Here is a 21,639-nt window from a genome sequence, read left to right as displayed (position 1 = left end):
GCGCTGGGACTGCACCCGCCGCCGCCCGCAGCCCGCGCTGCTGCTCTTCGATGCCCGCGGACCCGCGCACAAGCGCCGGGGCTCCTGCTTCAGGACTCGGTCACATCCTCCGGACTGAGAAATGCTCGGTTTGTTAGGAGGTAGCCAATGGGGAAGTCCTGGCGCCGGTTCATCTCTGGCAGCTGCTCCACCTCCATCCTCTCCCCTCGCTGGCACTAACCCTCGGTCTGTTGTATTCTCCTCTGCCATAGGCAAGTCCGGGCTCTTCGAGAAACGTGGCGTCAGGAGTGGGAGAACGTATTTTCAGGGACAGCATGAGACAAAACTCGGAGTGGTTGGGCGGCTTCCTCGGCAGGAAAAACAGCCCTGGAGCCTAGGCAGGGAGAGTATACTTAGAACAGCAGGGAACGGCACTACAACTACTGGGGAATCTCAGCTGAGGACAGGGAAGGGAAGTGCATCCCAGCACGGCTGAGGCATGGACGCACACGCCTGCTGGTCAGTCTTTCGGCTAAAAGACAGGAGTGGCTGTGCTCCCCGTGTGGGCTTCCCTGTCGCAGGCAGGCTGCAAGTGGCGCAGCGGCTCCTCGTCCTTTTCCAGCCCAGCCTCAGAATTGCTATGAGGGCTGGGCAGGATGGGCCTGAGGAACTGGAATTCGCTCCTCCCCGAGCCGCTGGTCAGACACATTTCGTAGCGATAAGCCGGCGACAGCGTGCCCGTGCTGCCCACGCCCATGCCGCTGCTGGTGAAGTCTCCATCCCCGTAGCAGCTGGGAGAGGCAGGAGGAAGTTCTGCCCGGACGCGAGCTTTGCAGAGCGTGTTCGCCGTCAAGAGGAGGACGGACAAGACGAAAAGGGACGAGACGCAGCACAGGGAGGCGATGAGGTAAGTCGTGAGCATTTCCTCCTCGGCCACCTGCGGCTGCTGTCCGCCTGCAGGATCGTGGCCAAGCTGGTGGAAGGCATCGGAGAAATCGTCCACCAGTGCCACGGTCAGGGTGGCAGTGGCAGAGCGCGGTGGCTGCCCGCGGTCCCGCACCAGCACAATGAGCTTCTGCCGGGCCGCGTCCCTCTCTGTCACGGCCCGCGCCGTGCGCACCTCGCCGCTGTGCAGCCCCACGCGGAACAGCGCCGGCTCCGTGGCCTTGGCCAGCTCGTACGACAGCCACGCGTTCTGGCCCGCGTCCGCGTCCACCGCCACCACCTTGGCCACCAGGTAGCCGGACGGTGCCCAGCGCGGCACCAGCTCTCCGGCCGCGCTGCTGTCGGGGGGCGGGTGCAGCAGCACGGGCGCGTTATCGTTCTCGTCCCGCACGAGCACGCGCAGCACGGCCTGGGCGCTGAGCGGCGGGGAGCCGCCGTCGGCTGCGCGCACTGTCACCTCCAAGGCGCGCACCTTCTCATAGTCCAGTGCGCGCAAACTCCGCACAGTTCCACTCTCCGCGTCCACTGACACGAATGATGCCGCGGCTAGGGCGCCCGTCGGTGGCGGCACTAGGGCGTATCTCACTCGGGCGTTTTCTCCCGCGTCAGGATCTGTGGCACTGAGGTGGCCCAGGATCCTCCCCGCGGGCTCGTTTTCCTTCATCACCATGGTGTAAACCTCCTGGGTGAAGGTGGGTGCATTGTCGTTCACATCCAAAAGCCGCACGAGCAGGGTCTTGGATGCCGAGAGGATGGGGGAACCCTCGTCGCGAGCTCGCACTGTCACGTTGTATTCCTCCACCTCCTCCCGGTCCAGTGCCTCTGATGTCACCAGCGCGTACGCGTCGGCTGCCAGCAGAGTGATCCTGAAGGGCTGCTCTCCTGTCAGCTCGCAGGTCGTCCTGCCATTGTCCCCCGAGTCCCGGTCCCGCACATTGAAGAGAGCCACCACGGTGTTCGGCGGGGCGGCTTCGGAGAGGGTGCTGGTGAGAGAGGTGATGATCACCTCGGGGGCATTATCGTTCACGTCCTTCACCTGCACCTCCACCTTGCAATGCGTGGACAAGCCCCCTCCATCTAAGGCCTGAACATCTATCTCGTAGGTCTTTGTTTCCTCATAATCCAAAGGCTTTTTGAGTCGAATCTGGCCTGTCTCTGAGTTTATTTTAAATGTCTCGAAATTTTCCTCTGAATTTTGAACTATGGAGTATATTATTTCTCCATTCGTTCCTGCGTCCAAATCGCTAGCAGACACTACCACCACTACGGTATCCTCTGAGTTATTTTCTTTCACAGAGACTTTATACAGAGTTTGGGTAAATACCGGGTTGTTGTCATTTATATCCAGGACAACCACGCGGATTAAAGCTGTGCCAGACCGTGCTGGAGTCCCACCATCCACAGCCGTGATGCTGAAAGCAATTTCTGCCTGCTGCTCCCTGTCCAGGGCTCGATCCAACACCAGCTCGGCATATCTCCTGCCGTCACTCCGCCGTCGGGTGTAGACAAGGAAATACTCGTTTGAGCCTATGCTATAATGCTGAAGACTATTGTTCCCCACGTCTGGATCGTGAGCACTTTCCAATAAAAACCGAGACCCCGGCACTGTCGATTCCGGCATCTTTAAAACTATCTCTTTATTTGGGAACACAGGAGCGTGATCATTTATGTCGGTGAGTCTTACCTCGGCTCGGAAGGACTGCAGTGGGCTCTCCAGCAGCACCTCAAAACGCACCCAGCAGGGCTCGCTCTGTCCACACAGCTCCTCCCGGTCCATTTGCTCTCTCACCACCAAATCCCCGGTGTGCTGGTTCAGCTGCAAATACTGTTTTTCTCCTTCAGGAACGACTCTAGCCTGACGAGCCAATAATTCCTCACCGGTTAGCCCCAAATCCTTAGCGATATTCGCTACAAAAGAGCCTCTCTCCGCCTCTTCGGGCACGGAGTACCGAGCGGTTTCTGCTCGCATCCCCGAGACGCAAAGGACAAGGATCAGAGCCGCCGCTCGCCTCGGGAGCGGTTCCTCGCTCTTCCTGAGCTTCATTCCTTTCCAGAGACCCGATCTCCTCTCCTGTAAGCTGGATAGAGCTGCCGATACAGCCTGCCGACTCCCGAACGGAGCAGCCCGGGATGGCGCAGCCCCGCCCGCCCGAATCGCGGGGGCGGCGGAACCGGGAGCTGTGCGGAGCTTCCGCGGTCAGCAGCGGCACCAGGCGGCCGATCTGTAGAAGGATTTGAAGATTTCCCAGCGCAAAGCCTGGAAAGCAGAGATTAACCCCTCGATTTCTCTCTTCCGAGGTCCAAGCATAGAGATTAAACCGTCCATTCAACCGTATTCAAAGTATGGCCGCTGGCTGAATGAGCAATGCCTCTGTTTACCTTCTACTCCGAAACAGAATTTATTTAAAGCCGGGTTGTTCCTTTTGTTTTGGTTCCCCCTCTCTTCTCCCCTGTGTGAACGCTTTGAATAAATTTACGTTCCAGGTAAATAAATTTACTGTTCAGGTAAAACAGCCCAGCCACCAGGTGAGGTGATCTTTTAACCACGGCAGCCATCGCCAGAGTCGTTCTCGGAATGGACCGAGATTGTCCCCGCAGTTCACGACCTCTCCTGCTGGGAGCCTTTGAGAATGGGCTGGAGGCAACATCTCAGACCTCAGCTCCACTCAAATAAAACCCCTCCACTTGCTCCGACTTCTGAGACCGTGGTATTTCCCAGATCGTTCCGATTTCCACTGCATAAATTCCACTCCAGATGCACGGATTCATTCCCAAATCCTGCTCTTGGGTTGGCTATTTCCTTGGCGATGACTGTGGCAAGTGATCTCGAGACAGCACACTCACTCGAGGGAGTTCCAAGTAGATTTTATTTTTTTCTGTCATCACTCATTTGACTCTTTAAAATGGTTCAAAGACAGGAATTATCACATTACTTCGTAGATTTATACCGACTGACGAAAGAAAAACAGAAAGATTCTTGACAGCCTATATTCTACAATGCCCTAAGTTAATTGTAAGCGGTTTCGTCTATTTTACTGAAAAACCACAAACAATACTTTTAATTCTCTTAATTTTTAAAAATCGTGAAATGATAATTTCAACTTTATGGAAAAAGAAAGAAACAAAGAATACATTGTTCAAAGCCCACTCTTTACAATTAGGAGAACCTGTCATATCCTGGTCAAATATGCCAAGTGTGCCCATGCCAGCTGTTCGAAATGTAAACAGCTTCTGCTTATTTTGTAAAAAATTCCTTTGCAAGCACCACCTAATTTTGCATAACATCTGTTTAGCCTGGTGTCGAATACACGGCAGAAAATTTAGATATTACAAAGTTCTCTCCATAAAAAGAAACAAACAAAACACGAAAGGATACCCCCCAGAGAAGGCGGTGTAACAAGAAGTTAGAGATCTGCTGCCAGTTTTCAGTATTTCTCGAAGTATGTAGAAGCAGCAGCATTCTCACGATCATACATTGTTATGTAATTAACATGCAGCACGATTCTCTTCCTCCATTTACATCACAATTACAAAATACATGAATAAAATACTGCTCGAGGGGAAAGTACTGTCACAGAGAAGGCTTCATCTCCCTGGTACCTTCTAGGAAGGTTTTTGGTCTCTTTGGTCCATTTTCTCTGTGAGGACAGACAAACTTGTCTTTCTCTTCACTCATTGATGGGCGAGCCAAGGGTTTTGCTCGGAACTGACATTTAGCTCCAGCTCTCTGTTTGCAGGGCAAACTGCATCTGCAGCTCTAGGGCCCACATCTTCAGAGGGGGGAACACCGCCCTGCAAAGAACAGAGAGAGTGGTTGTAATTTGGTGTGGAAGGAAAGCAGGCATCACCGAGAAGCTTAGAGGATATCTTACACCACTGCCTGTGTCACACCACTCCTCTCTACCGAGAGTCAAAGACAAGGCAAGACGTGATGGGGTCTCTAACCTGAATGGAGAACATCTGAAGTCAGACACTATCCTCCAAAAATGTACTATTGCAAAAATTTTATGATTCTGAATAAAACTTTTATGAGTGTTCAGTAATTCAAAATGGTAAGAGCCACAAGCAGAAACCACTTTCTCACAAACAGTAAATGTGGTTTGAAGTTGATATATCACTAAGGGTCCTTTTCTTCCCTGAGGCTACTGTCATTCTGACAACCCGCAGTAAATTGAGTCCAAGTTAACGGTGATAATGAAATACGAAAATATTAACTCACCCTGGTGGTATTCGTATTTCTTCAACCTAATCTTTGTTTGTCATCCAGTCTACTGTGAAGTGCTGGATGTATCCTTAGAAACTCTCCATGGAGTTCCCACAGAATCCCATACTAAGAGGTGACTGACTCTGATAACCACACTTTTCTGGCCAACACTGTCCATGCAGATCACAAAAATATGAGGGAATTTAATGGCAGAGGTTCCCAGCTCTGTAGCCTCCAACAGTTTGTAGGACAGCGCTGCCACCACCCTGGTGAATGGCACATGGCAGCATCGAGCACCAGCTCCTAACAGCAGTGCAGGGGACATCGTTGGTGGCACCCCTTTGCACAACTGTCCCCGCAGTCCCATCTGACTCTGGACAGGCCACTACATTCCCATATTGCCAGCTCCGGGAGGACATATCCCCTAGGAATGTTGTCATTATTACCCCAGGTCCCTATGGGCTCCACACAGTGCATGGGCGCTCGATGGGGACACATCTCTACCTGTGCTTTTCACCTTCTCATGGCCCAGCTCCTTCCCTTTGAAGTGATACCAAAGGCTTGACTTAACACGAATACTCAGCATAGGTACGGGTACAGCTGCCCAGAGGGGTGGTGGGAGCCCCATCCCTGGAAATATCCAAGGTCAGGCTCTGAGCAACCTCATCTAGTTGAAGGTATCTGTGCCCATTGTATGAGGGTTTGGACTTAAGGGCTTTTAAAGGTCCATTCCAACCCAAAATATTCTATATTTTATGATGGAGAGAGGCGTGGTTAGTGAGCATTGTGGAGCAGCTGAGCCCTGCGAGGCCTCTCCAGCGGCTCTGAGACCGCCCCTATCATCTCCTCCCACCCAGGGGCTCCCCACTAGCCATTCTGCAGCTTCAGCAGTCCTTGCTGCCCGGGCGTGCCACACCCCGCCCTGCCCGCCCGGTGGCCTCAGCTCTGTCATTCCCTCACCTGCGCCGTCCAGCCGCCTTCGCCCCCGAGGGTGGCCGCGTCCTGCGAGCACACCGAGCTCCGCTGCTCGCCCGGCCCGGGGGGCAGCCCGGCGGGGAAGCAGGGGAGCAGGGGCCTGAGGAAGCGGAACTCGCTGTTGACGGTGCCGGCGGCGAAGCAGACGTCGTACACGTAGCTGCGGGGCAGGGAGCCCGCGGTGCTCTCCGTGGCGCTCGTGGGGAAGGTGGGCAAAGTCTCAGTCTCGTTCCGCCTGGCCCGCCGCACCTTCACTACCAGGGCGGCCACCGCGGTGGCGAGGAACAGAGCCGACACGCAGACGAGGGAGGCGATCAGGTAAAGAGTGAGCGGCCCGTCGGGCTCGGCAGCCGGTGCCTCCTCGCTCACCCGTAAATAAGCTTCGGAGAATCCATCCACCAGTGCCACGGTCAGGGTGGCAGTGGCAGAGCGCGGTGGCTGCCCGCGGTCCCGCACCAGCACAATGAGCTTCTGCCGCGCCGCGTCCCTCTCTGTCACGGCCCGCGCCGTGCGCACCTCGCCGCTGTGCAGCCCCACGCGGAACAGCGCCGGCTCCGTGGCCTTGGCCAGCTCGTACGACAGCCACGCGTTCTGGCCCGCGTCCGCGTCCACCGCCACCACCTTGGCCACCAGGTAGCCGGACGGTGCCCAGCGCGGCACCAGCTCTCCGGCCGCGCTGCTGTCGGGGGGCGGGTGCAGCAGCACGGGCGCGTTATCGTTCTCGTCCCGCACGAGCACGCGCAGCACGGCCTGGGCGCTGAGCGGCGGGGAGCCGCCGTCGGCTGCGCGCACTGTCACCTCCAAGGCGCGCACCTTCTCATAGTCCAGTGGGCGGAGGATATAAACATCTCCGTTTTCAGCGTTGACTGATATTTCGGGCTGCTCTTTGCCTTCCTGTCGCGCTAGTGCGTAGTTCACACGGGCGTTTTTTCCTGTGTCGGCGTCCGTGGCCTTCACGCTGCCGATCCGGAGCATGGGGCTGTTGTTCTCCGTGACAGACATGGTGTAAATTTCCTGGGTGAACTCTGGGGGGTTGTCGTTCACATCCGATATCTGCACGAAGATGCTTTCCTGAGAGCTCAGCCGCTTCGTGCCCCAGTCCGTGGCTGTGATCGTGATGTTATATTCCGCTGTCCTCTCCCTGTCCAGAGCGGCGCTTGTTCTCAGTTCGTAGTAATTATCAAAAGTGGGGGTGAGACTGAACGGCAAGTCCCCGTCGATGGAACACTCTGTCCTGCCGTTGTCCCCGGAGTCCCGGTCCCGCACACTGAACAGAGCCACCACGGTGCGCGGCGGGGCGTCCTCGGCGATGGAGGCGGTGAGGGAGGTGAGCGCGATCTCCGGGGCGTTGTCATTCACGTCCAGGATCTCCACCTGCACTTTACAATGCGCAGACAGACTCCCGCCGTCGGTAGCTTTCACCACCATTTTGTGGGATTTTGCTTCCTCGAAATCCAGCTTGCCCGCGACCCGTATTTCACCGGTGGTCGGGTTCAGCTGGAAGAGCTGCCGGGATCGCTCCGGTGTCTGGGTAAAGGCATAACGCACTTCCCCGTTGGACCCTTCATCGGGATCCGCGGCAGCGACTCTGACCACCAGCTGCTCCAGGGGGCTGTTCTCAACCAGCCGCACCTCGTAGGTTTCCCTTTCGAAGACAGGGATGTTGTCATTGACATCCACCACCACGATGCGGACCTGAGCCGTGCCCGACCTGGGTGGTGACCCCCCGTCGGTGGCGGTCAGAAGCAAATTCCACTCTCCCTGCTCTTCACGATCGAGCTGGCTCTGTAGGACAAGTTCCAGGTATTTTACTCCATCCTTCGTTGTTCCGATAGAGAGGGAGAAATGAGGATTCGGCTCGAGGCTGTAGTTCTGCAAACCATTAATGCCCACGTCCTTGTCCTGGGCGCTCTCCAGGGGGAAACGGGACCCAGGAGATGCTGTTTCTAAAATTTTTAAAACCATCTCCTTCTCTGGGAACACGGGCGAGTTGTCGTTTACGTCACGAACTTCCACCTCCCCTCGGATAAGCTGCAATGGATTCTCAAAGAATATCTTAAAGACGAGCGTGCAGGTATCGCTCTGCGGACAGATCTCCTCTCGGTCCAGCGATTCCCTTGCTGTCAGGATACCGGTGTTTTGATTGAGTCGGAAAAGCTGCTCGTTCCCCTCGGTCACAACTCGGGCCTTGCGAGCTGCAAGCTGGCTCAGAGGAACCCCCAGGTCCTTTGCAATATTGGCGATAAAGGAATCCCGCTCCATTTCCTCCGGCAGAGAGTAGCGGAGGGTTTCAGCCCTGCTCTGACACACGCAAATACACAGAATAAACAGGATCACTTGCCTCTTTGTGTCCCCGCTCCGTCTCCCACACACCATCACTCTCCAAAAAAGCCATCCACGGTCCTCGGCGGCTCCCAGCATTTTTTGATAGCGTCCGAATCAGAGCGGTGTTGGCCAGCAATCCTGGGGTGAAGGAATCTGGAAGCCGCCGAGTGCTCCGACTCCTTTGCGAGCAGCTCAGCTCACACTGATTTTTGTCTTCCTGTGTCTGCAAACCCGGGGCGGACCGAGGAACGCGCCGCTCCGTGGCCGACATCCCCACCCAGCGTCGGAAGAAAGAATATTTCCTCTCAATCGGGGCAGCGCTGCTGATTCGGGGTTTGCTGCTTAAATCCGCACTCTTTGTGCCAAAGAGAAGAAAAAAAGGTGCGGTGTAAATGCTCTCCTCTCTCGAAGTGGGATCTCTGCCCGAGCACAGAGCGCTGCTCTGGGTATCACATCCCGACTCGTAACCACGGGCTGTTCATACACAGCTTTAGGTTTGCGCTGTCTAGAAACGGCAAGATGCACTGCTACAGACAAGTTTTTCCTTCTCTTCTCGACTTGTTAATCAGCACAGGGCGATCAGCAAGTGTGGCGAGTCAGAGAAGCTCCTGGAAATGAGAGCTGACAAGGAATTGTCTCTAAATAAACGTTTCACCATAGCTCGCCATCACAGTAGGATGAGGATTCTGCTCCAGGGTGCGTCATCCTAATGCTGCTTTTTTTCTTAGTGGATATCACAACTCTCCCGACTTTTACACTTTTCTACGTGGAAAAGTTGTTAAACTTGATGTCCTGTATTTGCCTAAGGGTAAATGGCCAACAACCAGTTAATACAAAAGGCAAGGAAACAAACATGCAGGTCCTAAGTTACACTCCTCGATACACAGACGCTAACGAGGAGCTAATGGAGATAATAGCAAAGATAAGGCTCTCATCACACTAATTAATGGGCCATGAAAAGAATAATTGAAATGTAGACTCCAGAGGTTCTACGAGAAACTGTAGAAGAGAAAGGAAAAGAAGAAGTTCTAAAGATTCTCACGGATTATCAGAAAAAGTGTCATGGAAGACAATTAATTGCTTACGAGGTGTTTGAGGGGGGCTCCAGGAATTTGCAAGGCTTATTATCAGATGATTAGGGGCAGAATCAAACTCGTGAAGAGGGGGATGTCTACAGCAGACCTGTCAGGAGCAACCGTGGGAAAACGGAGATTGTCTGAGCACAGTCGGGTACTGTGAGACAACATTCCTGACGGAAACCGGATAAAAACCTCAGGGTCAGGCAGGTGTGTTTGGCTCTGAAGACAGATTTACACCTTGGCTGCTTCTGCGAGGAATGCACTGAGGATGAGCACAGCTAGCCCATCCTTTCTCTTAGAGAATCAGAAAATGAAGGATAAAACAAAATAATGTTTGCATTATTTACCTGTGGTATGAGCATTTAAAATTCGGATTTTATTATAAATAATCTACGGTTTAAAAATATTATAAAATATCATAACCCTCTTGGTTTTTGGCACCTTTAATTTCCTAGATGTTTTCCTCTTATTTTTGTTTGCTAGAAGGAGTGACGCTGTCAAACAATGCTCAAGAGGTCAAGTTCTAGAAATTCTCTGATGTCTTAATTTGTTTTAAAAGGAAAAGTTCGTGTATCAGTAGGAGAAAGTAACAACTAGGGTTGACTTCAGGATTCCCGGAAACTTTAGCTGCTAAAAGATCTTGCACCAATGAAGTAATTTTCGGCGATATTCTCTTATCGCCCCTTGACTTGGAATTGTGATAAGATCTAGGCCACTAACACATCAAAGAGCAGCTCTCCTTTCTTCCGTTCCACGGACACGTCCATCCCTCGAGCTGCGATCATTGTCATCAGCAGAGAAGATAATGTGCTGGGAAAGTGTTTCTGGTTTTTTTTTGCCACACAAAAATAATTTTGATACCTGTAATCCACTTGCTTTGTGCCCGTTTTTTCTGCTCTTGGCACCTCCGGGGAGAAAATGTATTTTTCCTTCTATTTATCATAATTTTCGCCATCACTGCGCAGCAGGGTGAAAGACAGAGGCTGAGAAGAGCTTCCAGAGACACGTCCTACCCAGACTCCCGAAGCCCAATAATTGTTGCTCCCAACATTTCAAAAAGGAAATTATGTTCTTCGGCTTCTGCTGTAGAAGGATGTAAGAAGAACAGTGAATATTTTGGCTGTAACAATATCTTTGCTCATCAGAAGATGCTGCTCTTCGGCCGACGTTTATATTCTTTTAGATTTCAGAGAAATGATAAAGAGGATCGTGCTGCATTGGAGAATTAATGCTAGTGTTTTCCTTTGGGTCACAACAGTGAATAAATGAATATTAATTAAAAAAAAAAAAAAAAAAAAAAAAAAAAAATTAAAAAGAAATTTGAATGCTCCAAGACAGAGCGAAAAACGAATGAGCTATACCCATAATAAGAGAGATTTGCATAAATGTGCCAGAAAATTCACTTATCTCCTCGGGCATACAGCTATATTGCAAGGTTCCTCATCTTTTCTTTTTAATTATGACATCTTTATCCTAAGAAGAACAAAAAAAAACCAGTTCACTTCACTGTCATTTAAAACGTCGTGCTAGAAAAGCATTAAAGCAACATATCCTGCTCAGTTCCTGGTGTAGCTCCGTGTTCTAGAGCACAGCAGTGCCAAAGGAGAATTCTGCCCACACCTTTGAAGGCTGATCAATTCCAATTTCCAAAATCCTTCTTGGTCTTTCATCTGGGAATTGAGATCTACTGAATGAGATCTCAGAGGTCCCGTGCCCGATTTTGTGGTGCCCTCGGATAAAGGCTTCTTCTCCATCTCTGGAAGTGCTGTCCTCTTCTCCCCCCCAGCACATCCTGAGGTTTGGGAGGAGCCTGCAGAGCAGAAGAGCAGGTAATTCCCAGAGCCTCAGCCTTTTCCATGCCTGAGTGCGAAGACGAACCAACACTCCCGACCTCTCCTTCCCAGACAGCTCCCAGGATGGATTTCTTCTTTGGTCTCTGTAGCAATCAGGCAGCGCCCCGAATTCCCAGCTATCCTGCAGAACTGGTGGCCGGAGCTCTCAGCTGGATGCAAACGCGAGGAAAGCTGGGAGAATCGTTCCTGACCTTCTGGCTCTCGGTTGTGCTGTAAATACCACAGGTATCTGTTCTGAGGCTCATTTTCCGGGAGATAAACCAGCCTCCTCCCTCTGTCTGCGCTCAGTTCAGTGCGTGCTTTCCCCATCAGCCGGGTCAAAGCAAACATTTCTTTCTCCCGGTAGTAACTCGGTGCTTACCAACCAGACCTGCGGTGAAATCCTCCCAAATCCCGCAGGGACGGCCGTGGGAGGCCGTCTCCATCCTCCACACTCGCCTTGTGCTCTCGGCTTTTCCAGGCACGTCTCGATGCGGCAATTCCCGGCACATCCTTTGGAAAGATTTTAAACCAGGGCGTATTCCGGAGCAACCGGGGCGTTTCTGCTCTGCTTTCAGGCGGTGCCAGCACCGGGCTGGTGCTCGCTGGTGTCCCTGCCCCGCACAGCAATGAGCGCCCAGCGCTGGCCGAGAGCGCCACTGGGCGGCCGGCACAGGAACTGCACAGCGGCGTCTGCCCCGAGCCTCAGCAATCTCCTCTCTCACCTTCCGGCTATTGCAAGGATAAATTCTGAAATATTTTTCCCACCTGGACTCTTTGGCACATAAATGCGCTCTCCTAGTATTTGTTGAGACAATTTTTTGGCGTTAATAATCCAGGCAAACGTGCAACGTCCAACACAAACCTTCCATCAAGTGAGCTTAGCTAAGAGCAAACGTAGCAAATATTGTGCTCTCATGTGCTTTATAATCATTATAATTTATAATTACATGAAATGTGTTCTCATGTGCTGTGCTCTACATTTTCCAGAAGTCAGGAAATAAAGGCATTTTCAAGCACAGGCTGTTTGTGGAAGTCTGGGTTTCAAATACTCTCTATTCCAGGAGATCTCCAGCTGTTGGATGAGCTCTCCTAAAGTATTCCACAGTCAAGAACCAATTCAGTATTAGCAGCAGCATGAACCTCTGCTGCCCCTTGGGTCAGCTGCAATAGATTTCTAATGAGTATCTTAAAGATGAGCTGGCAGGTATTGCTTTGTGGACAGATGTCCCCTTGGACCAGTGACTCCTTTAAAGTCAGGACTTCAGTGTTTTGATTGAGGCAGAAATGCTGCTGCTGCTCCTCAGACACAATGGAGAACATAATTCTTCCTGCCTGTCTAAAGGCACCAGTTCATGAGTTCATCTGCTCTAAAACCTCCCTGTTTCCCTTCCAGCTTCAAAGAATAGAGGAAAACTCCCTGCTTCAAAAGTCTAATTTCATGTATTTCCTCAGAGACATTCTGCATTCTCCAGTCTCCAAAGACAATTCTGGACAGACAATACTTCCAGACTCCAGAGAGCAGGTTTAGATTAGATCTTAACAAGAAATTACTGTGAGGGTGGTGAGGCCCTGAGGTTGCCCAGAGCAGCTGTGGCTGTCTCTGGATCTCTGGAAATGTCCAAGACCAGGTTGGACAGGGCTTGGAGCAACCTGGGGTGGTGGAAAGTATCCCTGACATGGCAAGAAGTTGGAACAAGATGATCTTGAAGGTCCTTTCCAATTCAAACCAATCTGTGATTCTATGTGTGCTTAGGTGTTTTCCATCCTGCAAAGGCAACACATTCTTTCTCTCCTCTCTCTCCATGACAGTGTCAGTACTTCTCATTTGGAAATAAATCCTCTCAGCTGCAACACTTTGCTACCATGAATGCCTTTTGAAGGCAAGTAAGTATTTTTGTCTTTGTAAACTTTGTGCTTGGTGGGATCAAATTTTTCCACCTTCAATCTCACTTCTAGGTCAAATATGCAGAAATTTTCTTCACAAATCCCTAAACCCACGTGGGTTTTTGTATTCCAGGGTCTCAAATGGCCAACAAATAATATTTCAATTTCTAGAAGTTGTGGGGCAAGTATAATATCCTAAGTTTTTCCCCCCATATTCTTCTGTTCAATTTCTTTATGATTCCTTTCACAGTGTCCTGCAGTGGCTGTTTCAGCTGGCTTGAAGAAGGCAGATTCAAATGGAAACTCACATGTTCAACAGTGAAGCAGCACAAAGTTGTCAAGTAATTCAAGTTCACTAAGCCTTGGCTTTCTGTGTGTTTTTCACAAAGCAACAGAGAACAGGATGATTTTCTCAGCACATTTGGAAAGCCTTGAAAAAGACATTTCAGACATGGAAGTGCCACACAGGTATTTCATTAACAAGAAAAAGAATCTTCAGGCTTGTGAAGAAATCTTTCTAAGATTGGCTACCCAAAGATAGGAATTAGACATGTTTGAAGTTAAACAATTGAGCATTATAATAAGAAAGTAAGAACTAGGCAGACTATATGCTGTCCTGAGAAGAGAAATAGAACATTTTGTTTTAAAAGGAGAGGTCAGGAAGGAAGGGATATGGGAAGAGGCTGGCTTTGGACAGGCTAATTTTTGAAATCTGTCTGGTCATCTGAGCAAGGAAACAGGGATTCATCTGAGAAGCAAATCTGAAAGTGAGGGAGAGAAGGGAAGAGCAGGAGGGAACAGCAGTGGTTAGAGGAGGGAAAGATGGACCAAGAGAGGACAAGCATGAAGCTGTTTGGTTGACAAGGCTGACCAAGCAGGGTAAGGACAGAGAAACAGAGGTAGGATCCATCCTGAGAACACCTTAGGAGGGTCTGGTTGATGTGGCCCCTGTAAGAAAAGAATCACAATAGGCACTAAAGGGAAAGTGGGATCCAATCCATCAGACAAAAAGGGTCCAGGGAATTCTGTGGAGAAGCAGGAAGGGCAGTAAATGCAGTTTGACTTCAAAGCAGGTACATGGATCAGAAAGGAGCCAAAATGGACACAAAGAAGGAATAAAGAAATGAGTTAGGTAGGAGGAAGAAAGTGTATATATGATCCTTTAAACTTGCACTGGTCTTTCTCCAACCCTCAGTCTCTGGTTAAGACTTAGATTTCCTCACTTCCACCTTCCTCAGAATGCCTTGCTTTCCCATGCAGCAAAAAGATTATCAGAAGGTAGCAGCAAACCAGAAGGACCCCTCCTATCCCAGCCACTGTAACAGGAAGTGTCCAGTACAAAACTCTCTGTCTCCTGATGCCAAGTCTGGCCCTTCTGCAAGCCAGGTTCAGAATCCTGTAACCCTTGGGTGGCACGAACATGCTGAGGGCAGCTCTGCAAACATTTGGCCCAGTGCTGCCTAAAGGGAAGGTCAGTGGAAAAGGGATTCAAGCACAGCTTCATGGACAGCCTGGGCACTGCCTGGAGGGAAAGCAGAAGTTCTGAACTGAGGTTTTCAGAGCAGGCAGAGACCAAGGGAGTTATGATGTTTACTCATGAAGTTAGATGCACCAACATGAGTGGATCACCCCTCATCTCATCTCCAGTGCTTCTGAAGACACAGTGGCCAGTTCAGAAGTTAAATAAGTGGCCAACATTATTTCTAAACCAAATCCAGCTTAGTAGTAAGAGCTGTGCAACCCCAGCATTAGGGAAGTCTGGTTTATGTTTTGTTGAAATAAATCAGATAAAACTCCATTTTCTTTATGTGGGAAAAGCCCATTCTTTATTAACATAATGCATTTTTATCCAGCTTTTACAGACCTCCTATTTGACTCCAATTAGCTATTAGTTTTCTTGCTACTTCATGTATTGGTCAGAAGGTAATTTTGTGTGTACATGCTAAGGTTCAAGTGTTTACATTTTTCTTCTGTGGTTTCTCATGAGACAAACTGTATTTTTTACATAAGTGCACTTGTTTTACACCCAGAAATAAGTTGTTGTGTTAACAAACCTTTCATACCAAGTTTTTTCATATGAGAACTTGCAAACTGCACTTAGAAGAAGTGACAGGCTAACTTTAATTTAGCAAAGCAGGCTTGATTTTATGAGGCCTTTCTTTTATAGTTTCTTTACCTGTCTACAGTAGTGCTTTACTGAAACAGCAAAGGTGTCTGTTTTTGGGAAGATACTTGTGGAAGCAAAGGGGTTTGGGGCCCTCTCTTTAACTCCCTTTGTCCTTAGCTACAGATCACTTTCTCCCATATAATTCCTGTCATTCCACACACTCTTGTATCTTTTATTTTATTTTAAATACTTTTGTATTTTGACAAAACTGGACAGTGAAAAGCTGTTATTCTGTTGCATGATCCTTTTGTGCTTTTGACTAACCCCATGTAGATGCTCTGAAAGAAAATAGACTTACAGACAAAAAGATTTATAGAAAAGAAAACCTCCATTCTGTAGGCAGAAATCCAGAAAGAGTTTATTCACTGTTCAGGCAGTCAGGTACAGATATGATCTCTATCCCATTTTCTGAAGGAAGGGACACACTGGCAAAGACAAGGTGAAAGCAAATTTCAATAAAGATGCACAAACACTGTTCCTAGTGAAAAATTATAAAGTAAACAGGTACAAACCCAGCAAATTCAGCAGGTACCACTGAAAGTGAATGACAGCTAATTTGTTTCCCAAAGAGTTTATATCTGGATAGGTGAAGCACAGTCCTGGTGTCACGATACTCCTGCTGTCAGGTTCATACATTTGGAGGGCGGGAAAAAGTATTTTTACATTAAAACCCCTGGATTGCATCAGTGATGTGGAGGGCTAAGATAAAACAGCCTGTAGTCCCTCTATATCTGTCATATATTAAACTATTACCACTTTTTTTGGTCAGGCTTGACCAGATGAGACTTGGACGCTCCTTGGGATCACTTAAACGGGATTTATTGACCAGCAGCAAGTCGGTCCTTGCCCTGGGAGAGGCCGAGGCGGCGGGGTCGAATCCGGCTGCTGCAATTCCCAAATTTTCCCACCAGATGGCAGCCGGCACAAAGGAAAAATCCAGCGGAGAAACTGCAAGTCACGGGAAGGAGCCGGAACGGGAACACCGGGCACGGCAGCATCGCGGGGCCGGCTGGGGAAGGGAGACTCCCCCGGAGAGGCAGGTCTCTTTATTATCCATCCATCTATCTATCTATCTATCTATCTATCTATCTATCTATCTATCTATCTATCTATCTATCTATCTATCTATCTATCTATCTATCTATCTATCTATCTATCTAATCTAATATTTCATTTATAGATCTGCCTATCCACCCATCCATCCATTTATTCATCTGCCTACCCATCCATTCATCTGTTATCCCCCCATCCTTGTGCGCAGGGTCTGGGCTCTGTTGTGCTGCTCGCTGCCCTGGGGGAAGGAGCACACGCTCACATCCAGGGAAACCATTTCAGATGGAGAGACTCAGACTCCAAGCAAGAGGCTGGGGAGAAGGGGGAGGTGTGGGGTCATGAGTGAAGCACTGGGATTGAGAGGGGGGGTCCAGAATGCTGGACTGAGCGGGATTTGGGAGGGGGTGTAGGTCGTGGAGCAACCACTGGGATCGGTTTGTCCCTTGGGGTTTCTGCCCTTGCCACGGAACAAAAACGAAATTGCAGCAGTATCGAGCAGTGTGCTGGTTTCTCCCAGCACTGGGGCTGCAGGGCAAGCGAGGACAGCAGCCAGCTTAAACCCCGGGAATCTGGGATTGGTGTGGGAGACACCAGCAGCTAAATAATCTCCTAACTTGCCTCCCTGTCAAGCCAGAGTCTCTAATACAGAAAGTACTTGTACCATTTAAAACGTGCTTAAAGTATTGTGGCCACATTCATTACCACATGCTTATCTTCTGTTTTAATCTTTACAGAAGGCAGAGAAAGGGGTCAGAGGCACTTCTGCAGAGAGACAGTTGTCAGGAATACATATATAAAATATTTCTCATCACACACCTTAGTTTAAAGTAAAATTCCCAGGTTTAGTGATTTAAAATGAATTTTGAGAAGCAAGCACATCCCATACTACTGTAAATCTCCCACTTATACCTTAGGGATTTAAGCATATTAGCTTGTCTCCTTTTACTCTTCCTCTAAAAGTGATACCTAAAGAAGGTGTCACCTCTAGATATCTGATGATAGGAACTTCAGCACAGGACTGGAGAGATTCTTAGCCTTCCACTCAAAACGTGCATTACACTCATTAGCAAGTGGCAGTTAACAATTGAATAAATGTCTCTTTTCTTCCTCATTGTTTTCTTTCATTTACCTCATTATATTCCTTGATGTAGTAATCAAGGTAGATACAGAAAGAAATATTCAAAAAAAAGCACCTCCAAATCCAGTACAAAGTCAGAGGTGATTCTGAGAGTGGTTAAGGATTACTGTGGGCTGCCTGGGTGAATAAATCCCTTGAACTGAACTTTTTAACCCCAAGCTCAAGTGAGTATTCTATTCTTTGCAACATGTTGGGGGAAAAAAGTGCCCAATACACAACCATCTGCCATTCTAGGGGAAAACTGGGGTGCTGAATACAGAGACAGGAACAGACAGAGCTGTTCAGTAGATGGAGTAGGAGTTATTTACATTAAAATGCTAAACTGAGTGACTCCCACTTCCTACTGAATGCACATAAAAGGCATCAGAGAATCTATTTGGAAAAACCTTTAAGATGAACAGAATAAACCTGTGTTCCTGCCTTGCACACAATCTTTACTAATTTATGCATGTGGCTCACAAGTAAAACATCAGAAAAATCAAGACAGATGTTGAATTGCACAGATAATTGAGGCCCAGCATCACCAGACACAGCAAAAATTTTCTTAGAAGCACTCTTGCCTAAAGGTGAACTGCAACAGCAACAGCAGCAATAACAAATGCAAATATGATAATACTGTTTTCTTTTATGTAGTATTCAGAATGATGGCTCAGATGCTCAGCAGCTTTGGAACAGTGGGACACAGCTGGCTGAAAACAGCTTCCACAAGGAAATATTCAAACTGGTCCAGGGTATTGCAAGGGAGAAAACCAGTGAGGCCTGGTACCAACAGTAAGAGGTGGATTAAAGCAACAGATCTAATTGATAAGACTGAGAATCTTATTTAATTTCAAGCCAACAACAACAAAAAATAATCTTGTCTGTAGTTGATAGGAGAAAAAAATTCTGACAGATAATGACACAAATCTAGTAATACTGACAGCGTCTGTTCCACAGCTTCTGATTTACACTGCCTTTAAGGACAGATAAATATTTTAGGAAAGAGATACCATCTTCTGAAACACACTCCTGCTTTCTGCTCTTGCACAGAAGCCATCCATCTGTTGTCAGCTCAGTAATCTGAAATCCAGCTGTAACATTACCACAATGCACACGCTGTGCATGGCACATGGGGGCAGCCACCACAATGCTGGACATAAATTTTTGTCAGAGATCCATGACCCCACCACAGAGGTCAGCAGCAGTAAGTACAATCCACTTAAAGAATTCCTGAATGGAAGATGCAGTAATGCAGTCTCCTGCATGTGTTGCAGGATATTTATAAAGCTTCTGAAGCTTTGCAGAGAGCTTTGTTTTGTACTAAGAAAATGATTAAGAGGTATTATGAAGTGTTGTCCAGCAGGGAGAGCACATTATCAATGCCAGGCAGATAGCAGCCAATGGATCCTCAAAACAAATAAGAAGAAAATGCAAATTATCATCAGAACTGTTTTTTCAAAGGTGAGTCAATCAAACCCCTAAAGCTTCCCCTGAGAATAAACTCTTCTGAGCTGACAGCAAATGGTAAAATCAGAAAAGCTTTTCCTGACTGCCCAAGAATAGCACCCAACAAAAGCAACCCCCAACCTAGTGTAACTACCAATCCACCTGAATACCCAAATTAAAAAGACTCAGTAAGAATGGTCAAATGTTTTTCTTTCAAAAGCCAAAGCAGTGCTCTAAAAAAAGGTCTTCATGCATCATTTGAAGTTTCACATCAAATTAGGGGGAGGGAGAGATGAGAAGAAATCCTTCCTATTGGACAGACATTTGCACTTGCCTCTGGAATAAAAGTGTGAGATTATAGACATTAAAATCACTCAGAAGGGGATTCTCCTGCCAGTTAGTGAAATGGGGAGAGACACTGAGACATTTCAGAGGGCTGCAGGTGCTGGTTTCTTGGCCCATGGAAACAAATTCCTGAGTTTATTCTGAAGCTTTATAAATTAACAGTGCAAATTTCCCTATATGCACATATATACTCTAATTACACATTCTCTAATCATAGCAAAATATATATAAATATATATGTATAAGATTTTTTTTGTTTTGTTCAGAGAAACAGGAAGCAGATTTTTTTTTAATGAGGTATAGATTTCCTAAATTCTTAGAACCCTTTAGTTTCTTAGGACTTAAAAAGAAACAAAAAGCACATAACCTTTCTTGTTACTTTTGTTATCTAAATGAGTAGAAAAGTTAAGACAGCAATAAATTATTTTTAAAAATGTTATAGAAGCATATCAGTTTAAACATGATATTTTGGTGGTTGGGCCTAAAATGTTCATCATACTTTTGAAAAATATGCATGAAAATATGTGGCAAAGACCACATATTTCAGAGGAAAAGCACCTTATATTGTGAGTTCTTTCCCTTTCTGCTCCATGGAATGTTTATCTAGAATTTTTAATTATTCAGGAGGTGACTGTGCCTGTGCTGAGATCACCCTGACCTTGCCTCTCCTGCTCTTGTCCTGCCAGTGCCTTGGAGATTTCCTGGCTCTTGTTATGGATCCCCATAATCCCTACTCAGAGATCCAGCAACAAATTTACCATTGCTCTGCTCCTGCCTTTCTACCAGTGCTGGAAGGCCCTCTGTTCCAAGTATTGTGGAATTCCTTCATCAAATAATCAGATTTTTGGAGCAGATTCTGCATAGAAAACTTCCAGTCCTTTGTGGATGTCCCAGTTACTGCTGTGTGTGGTACAGACTGTCCTCCAGTAGACAAATAATAATAATAATAATAATAATAATAATAATAATAATAATAATAATAATAATAATAATAATAAAACAGATGAGGTTAATTTATCTGTTTATTTAATTATTATTTAGCTGTTTGTTTAGTTATTATCTGCATGCCTCATCCCTGAAGGTGTTGAAAGCAGGATGGAGCTCTGAGCAGCCTGGTCTGGTGGAAGGTGTCCCCCTGGGGCAGGGGGTTGGAACAAGATGAGCTTTAAGGTCCCTCCAAACCCAGGCCATTCTGTGATTTCCAAAACACAACTACTGGACTTGGACACAAAGGCAAATGTCACAATCAAGTGTCACAAGCAAGAGGAAAAAGTGCTTCAGCCATCAGGAAGCAGAAGCAACCCCCCAGTTCCTGCTCTATGGTATCTTATTTATTATTTTGTTGTAGATATTCCTCTCATTGTGTGGCAACAGCTTAAACTCATCACAAGCCTAATGAGTAGAGTGCAGCTTAATGGAAAGCAGATTATGTCAAAGGGATTTGATATCTTTCTCTGACAAGATTACAAACAGGAATCATAATGGAGACTATATTGCTGATATAATATAATCAGACTTTTTTAGACTTCTGGCTTAGTGCTTCTAACATTCAGATAAAAAACCCAAAAACAAGAGCACCATGAAAAATCAGAATGGCACATACTAAATCAAATGGAATTTGTCAAGTTGATAGTCTCACTGCAACTAATGTGAATGCATCAAATAATTGCAATGAGGCTTGTAGTGTCCTATAAATACTGTTCTTTATATACATATAATCTTCTTTTACAATGATACAGAGACATAATGAGAGTGTAAACATACATTTGCTCCTGGAAAGTTTTCAGATTACATAAACCTTGAGATGTGATAATCAAGGAAGCCCAGTGAGCAGATCACAGAGCTGTGACATGTTTGGCATGGCACACCAAGGCATTTTTAATGCAATAAATCCCAGTCTTCTTCCTACAGGAACAAAAAGTCATATGTAGAGACCTGGCTCTGGAAATTTCTATAGGCAACCTCTGGGATGGATGACAAAATACATGATAAAAGAAGAGCACTGAAGAGAAAAAGAGAATTTATTTGTAGCTGTTTTGGCTCAGTTTCCCCATGTGCCCTTTAATACTGTCACTGGCTCACAGAGGGACAGGCAGAGCAATAACTGGTCTGGAGAACAGGATAGAGACCTAAGGAACTACATTGGGAACTCACAGGTGGTTTGGTGAGAGTCTGAAAAACAGAAGTCTATTAGATGGCTCTTCAACCCAGCAAGGGCATCTGACACACCCCTGTTATTATCCAGCAGTTTAAAGAAACAAAACAGGGAATAAACCACAATTTAT

General features: G+C 47.6%; 1 protein-coding gene across 1 annotated transcript; it reads right to left on the bottom strand.

Moving 5' to 3' along the window:
* Nucleotides 1-10: 10 nt before the first annotated feature.
* On the bottom strand, nucleotides 11-8,410 carry LOC130258951 (protocadherin-16-like). The gene is made up of 2 exons (XM_056502702.1): nucleotides 6,089-8,410; nucleotides 11-3,112 (listed from the first exon to the last, which is right to left on the bottom strand). The coding sequence occupies exons 1-2, from the start codon at nucleotides 8,363-8,365 to the stop codon at nucleotides 512-514; spliced, it is 4,878 nt and encodes a 1,625-aa protein (XP_056358677.1). The 5' UTR covers nucleotides 8,366-8,410; the 3' UTR covers nucleotides 11-511.
* Nucleotides 8,411-21,639: the final 13,229 nt, after the last annotated feature.

This window comes from Oenanthe melanoleuca, chromosome 13, assembly GCF_029582105.1.
Source record: "Oenanthe melanoleuca isolate GR-GAL-2019-014 chromosome 13, OMel1.0, whole genome shotgun sequence".
Lineage (NCBI taxonomy): Eukaryota > Metazoa > Chordata > Aves > Passeriformes > Muscicapidae > Oenanthe > Oenanthe melanoleuca.
This window is presented reverse-complemented; position numbering and strand designations above follow the sequence as displayed.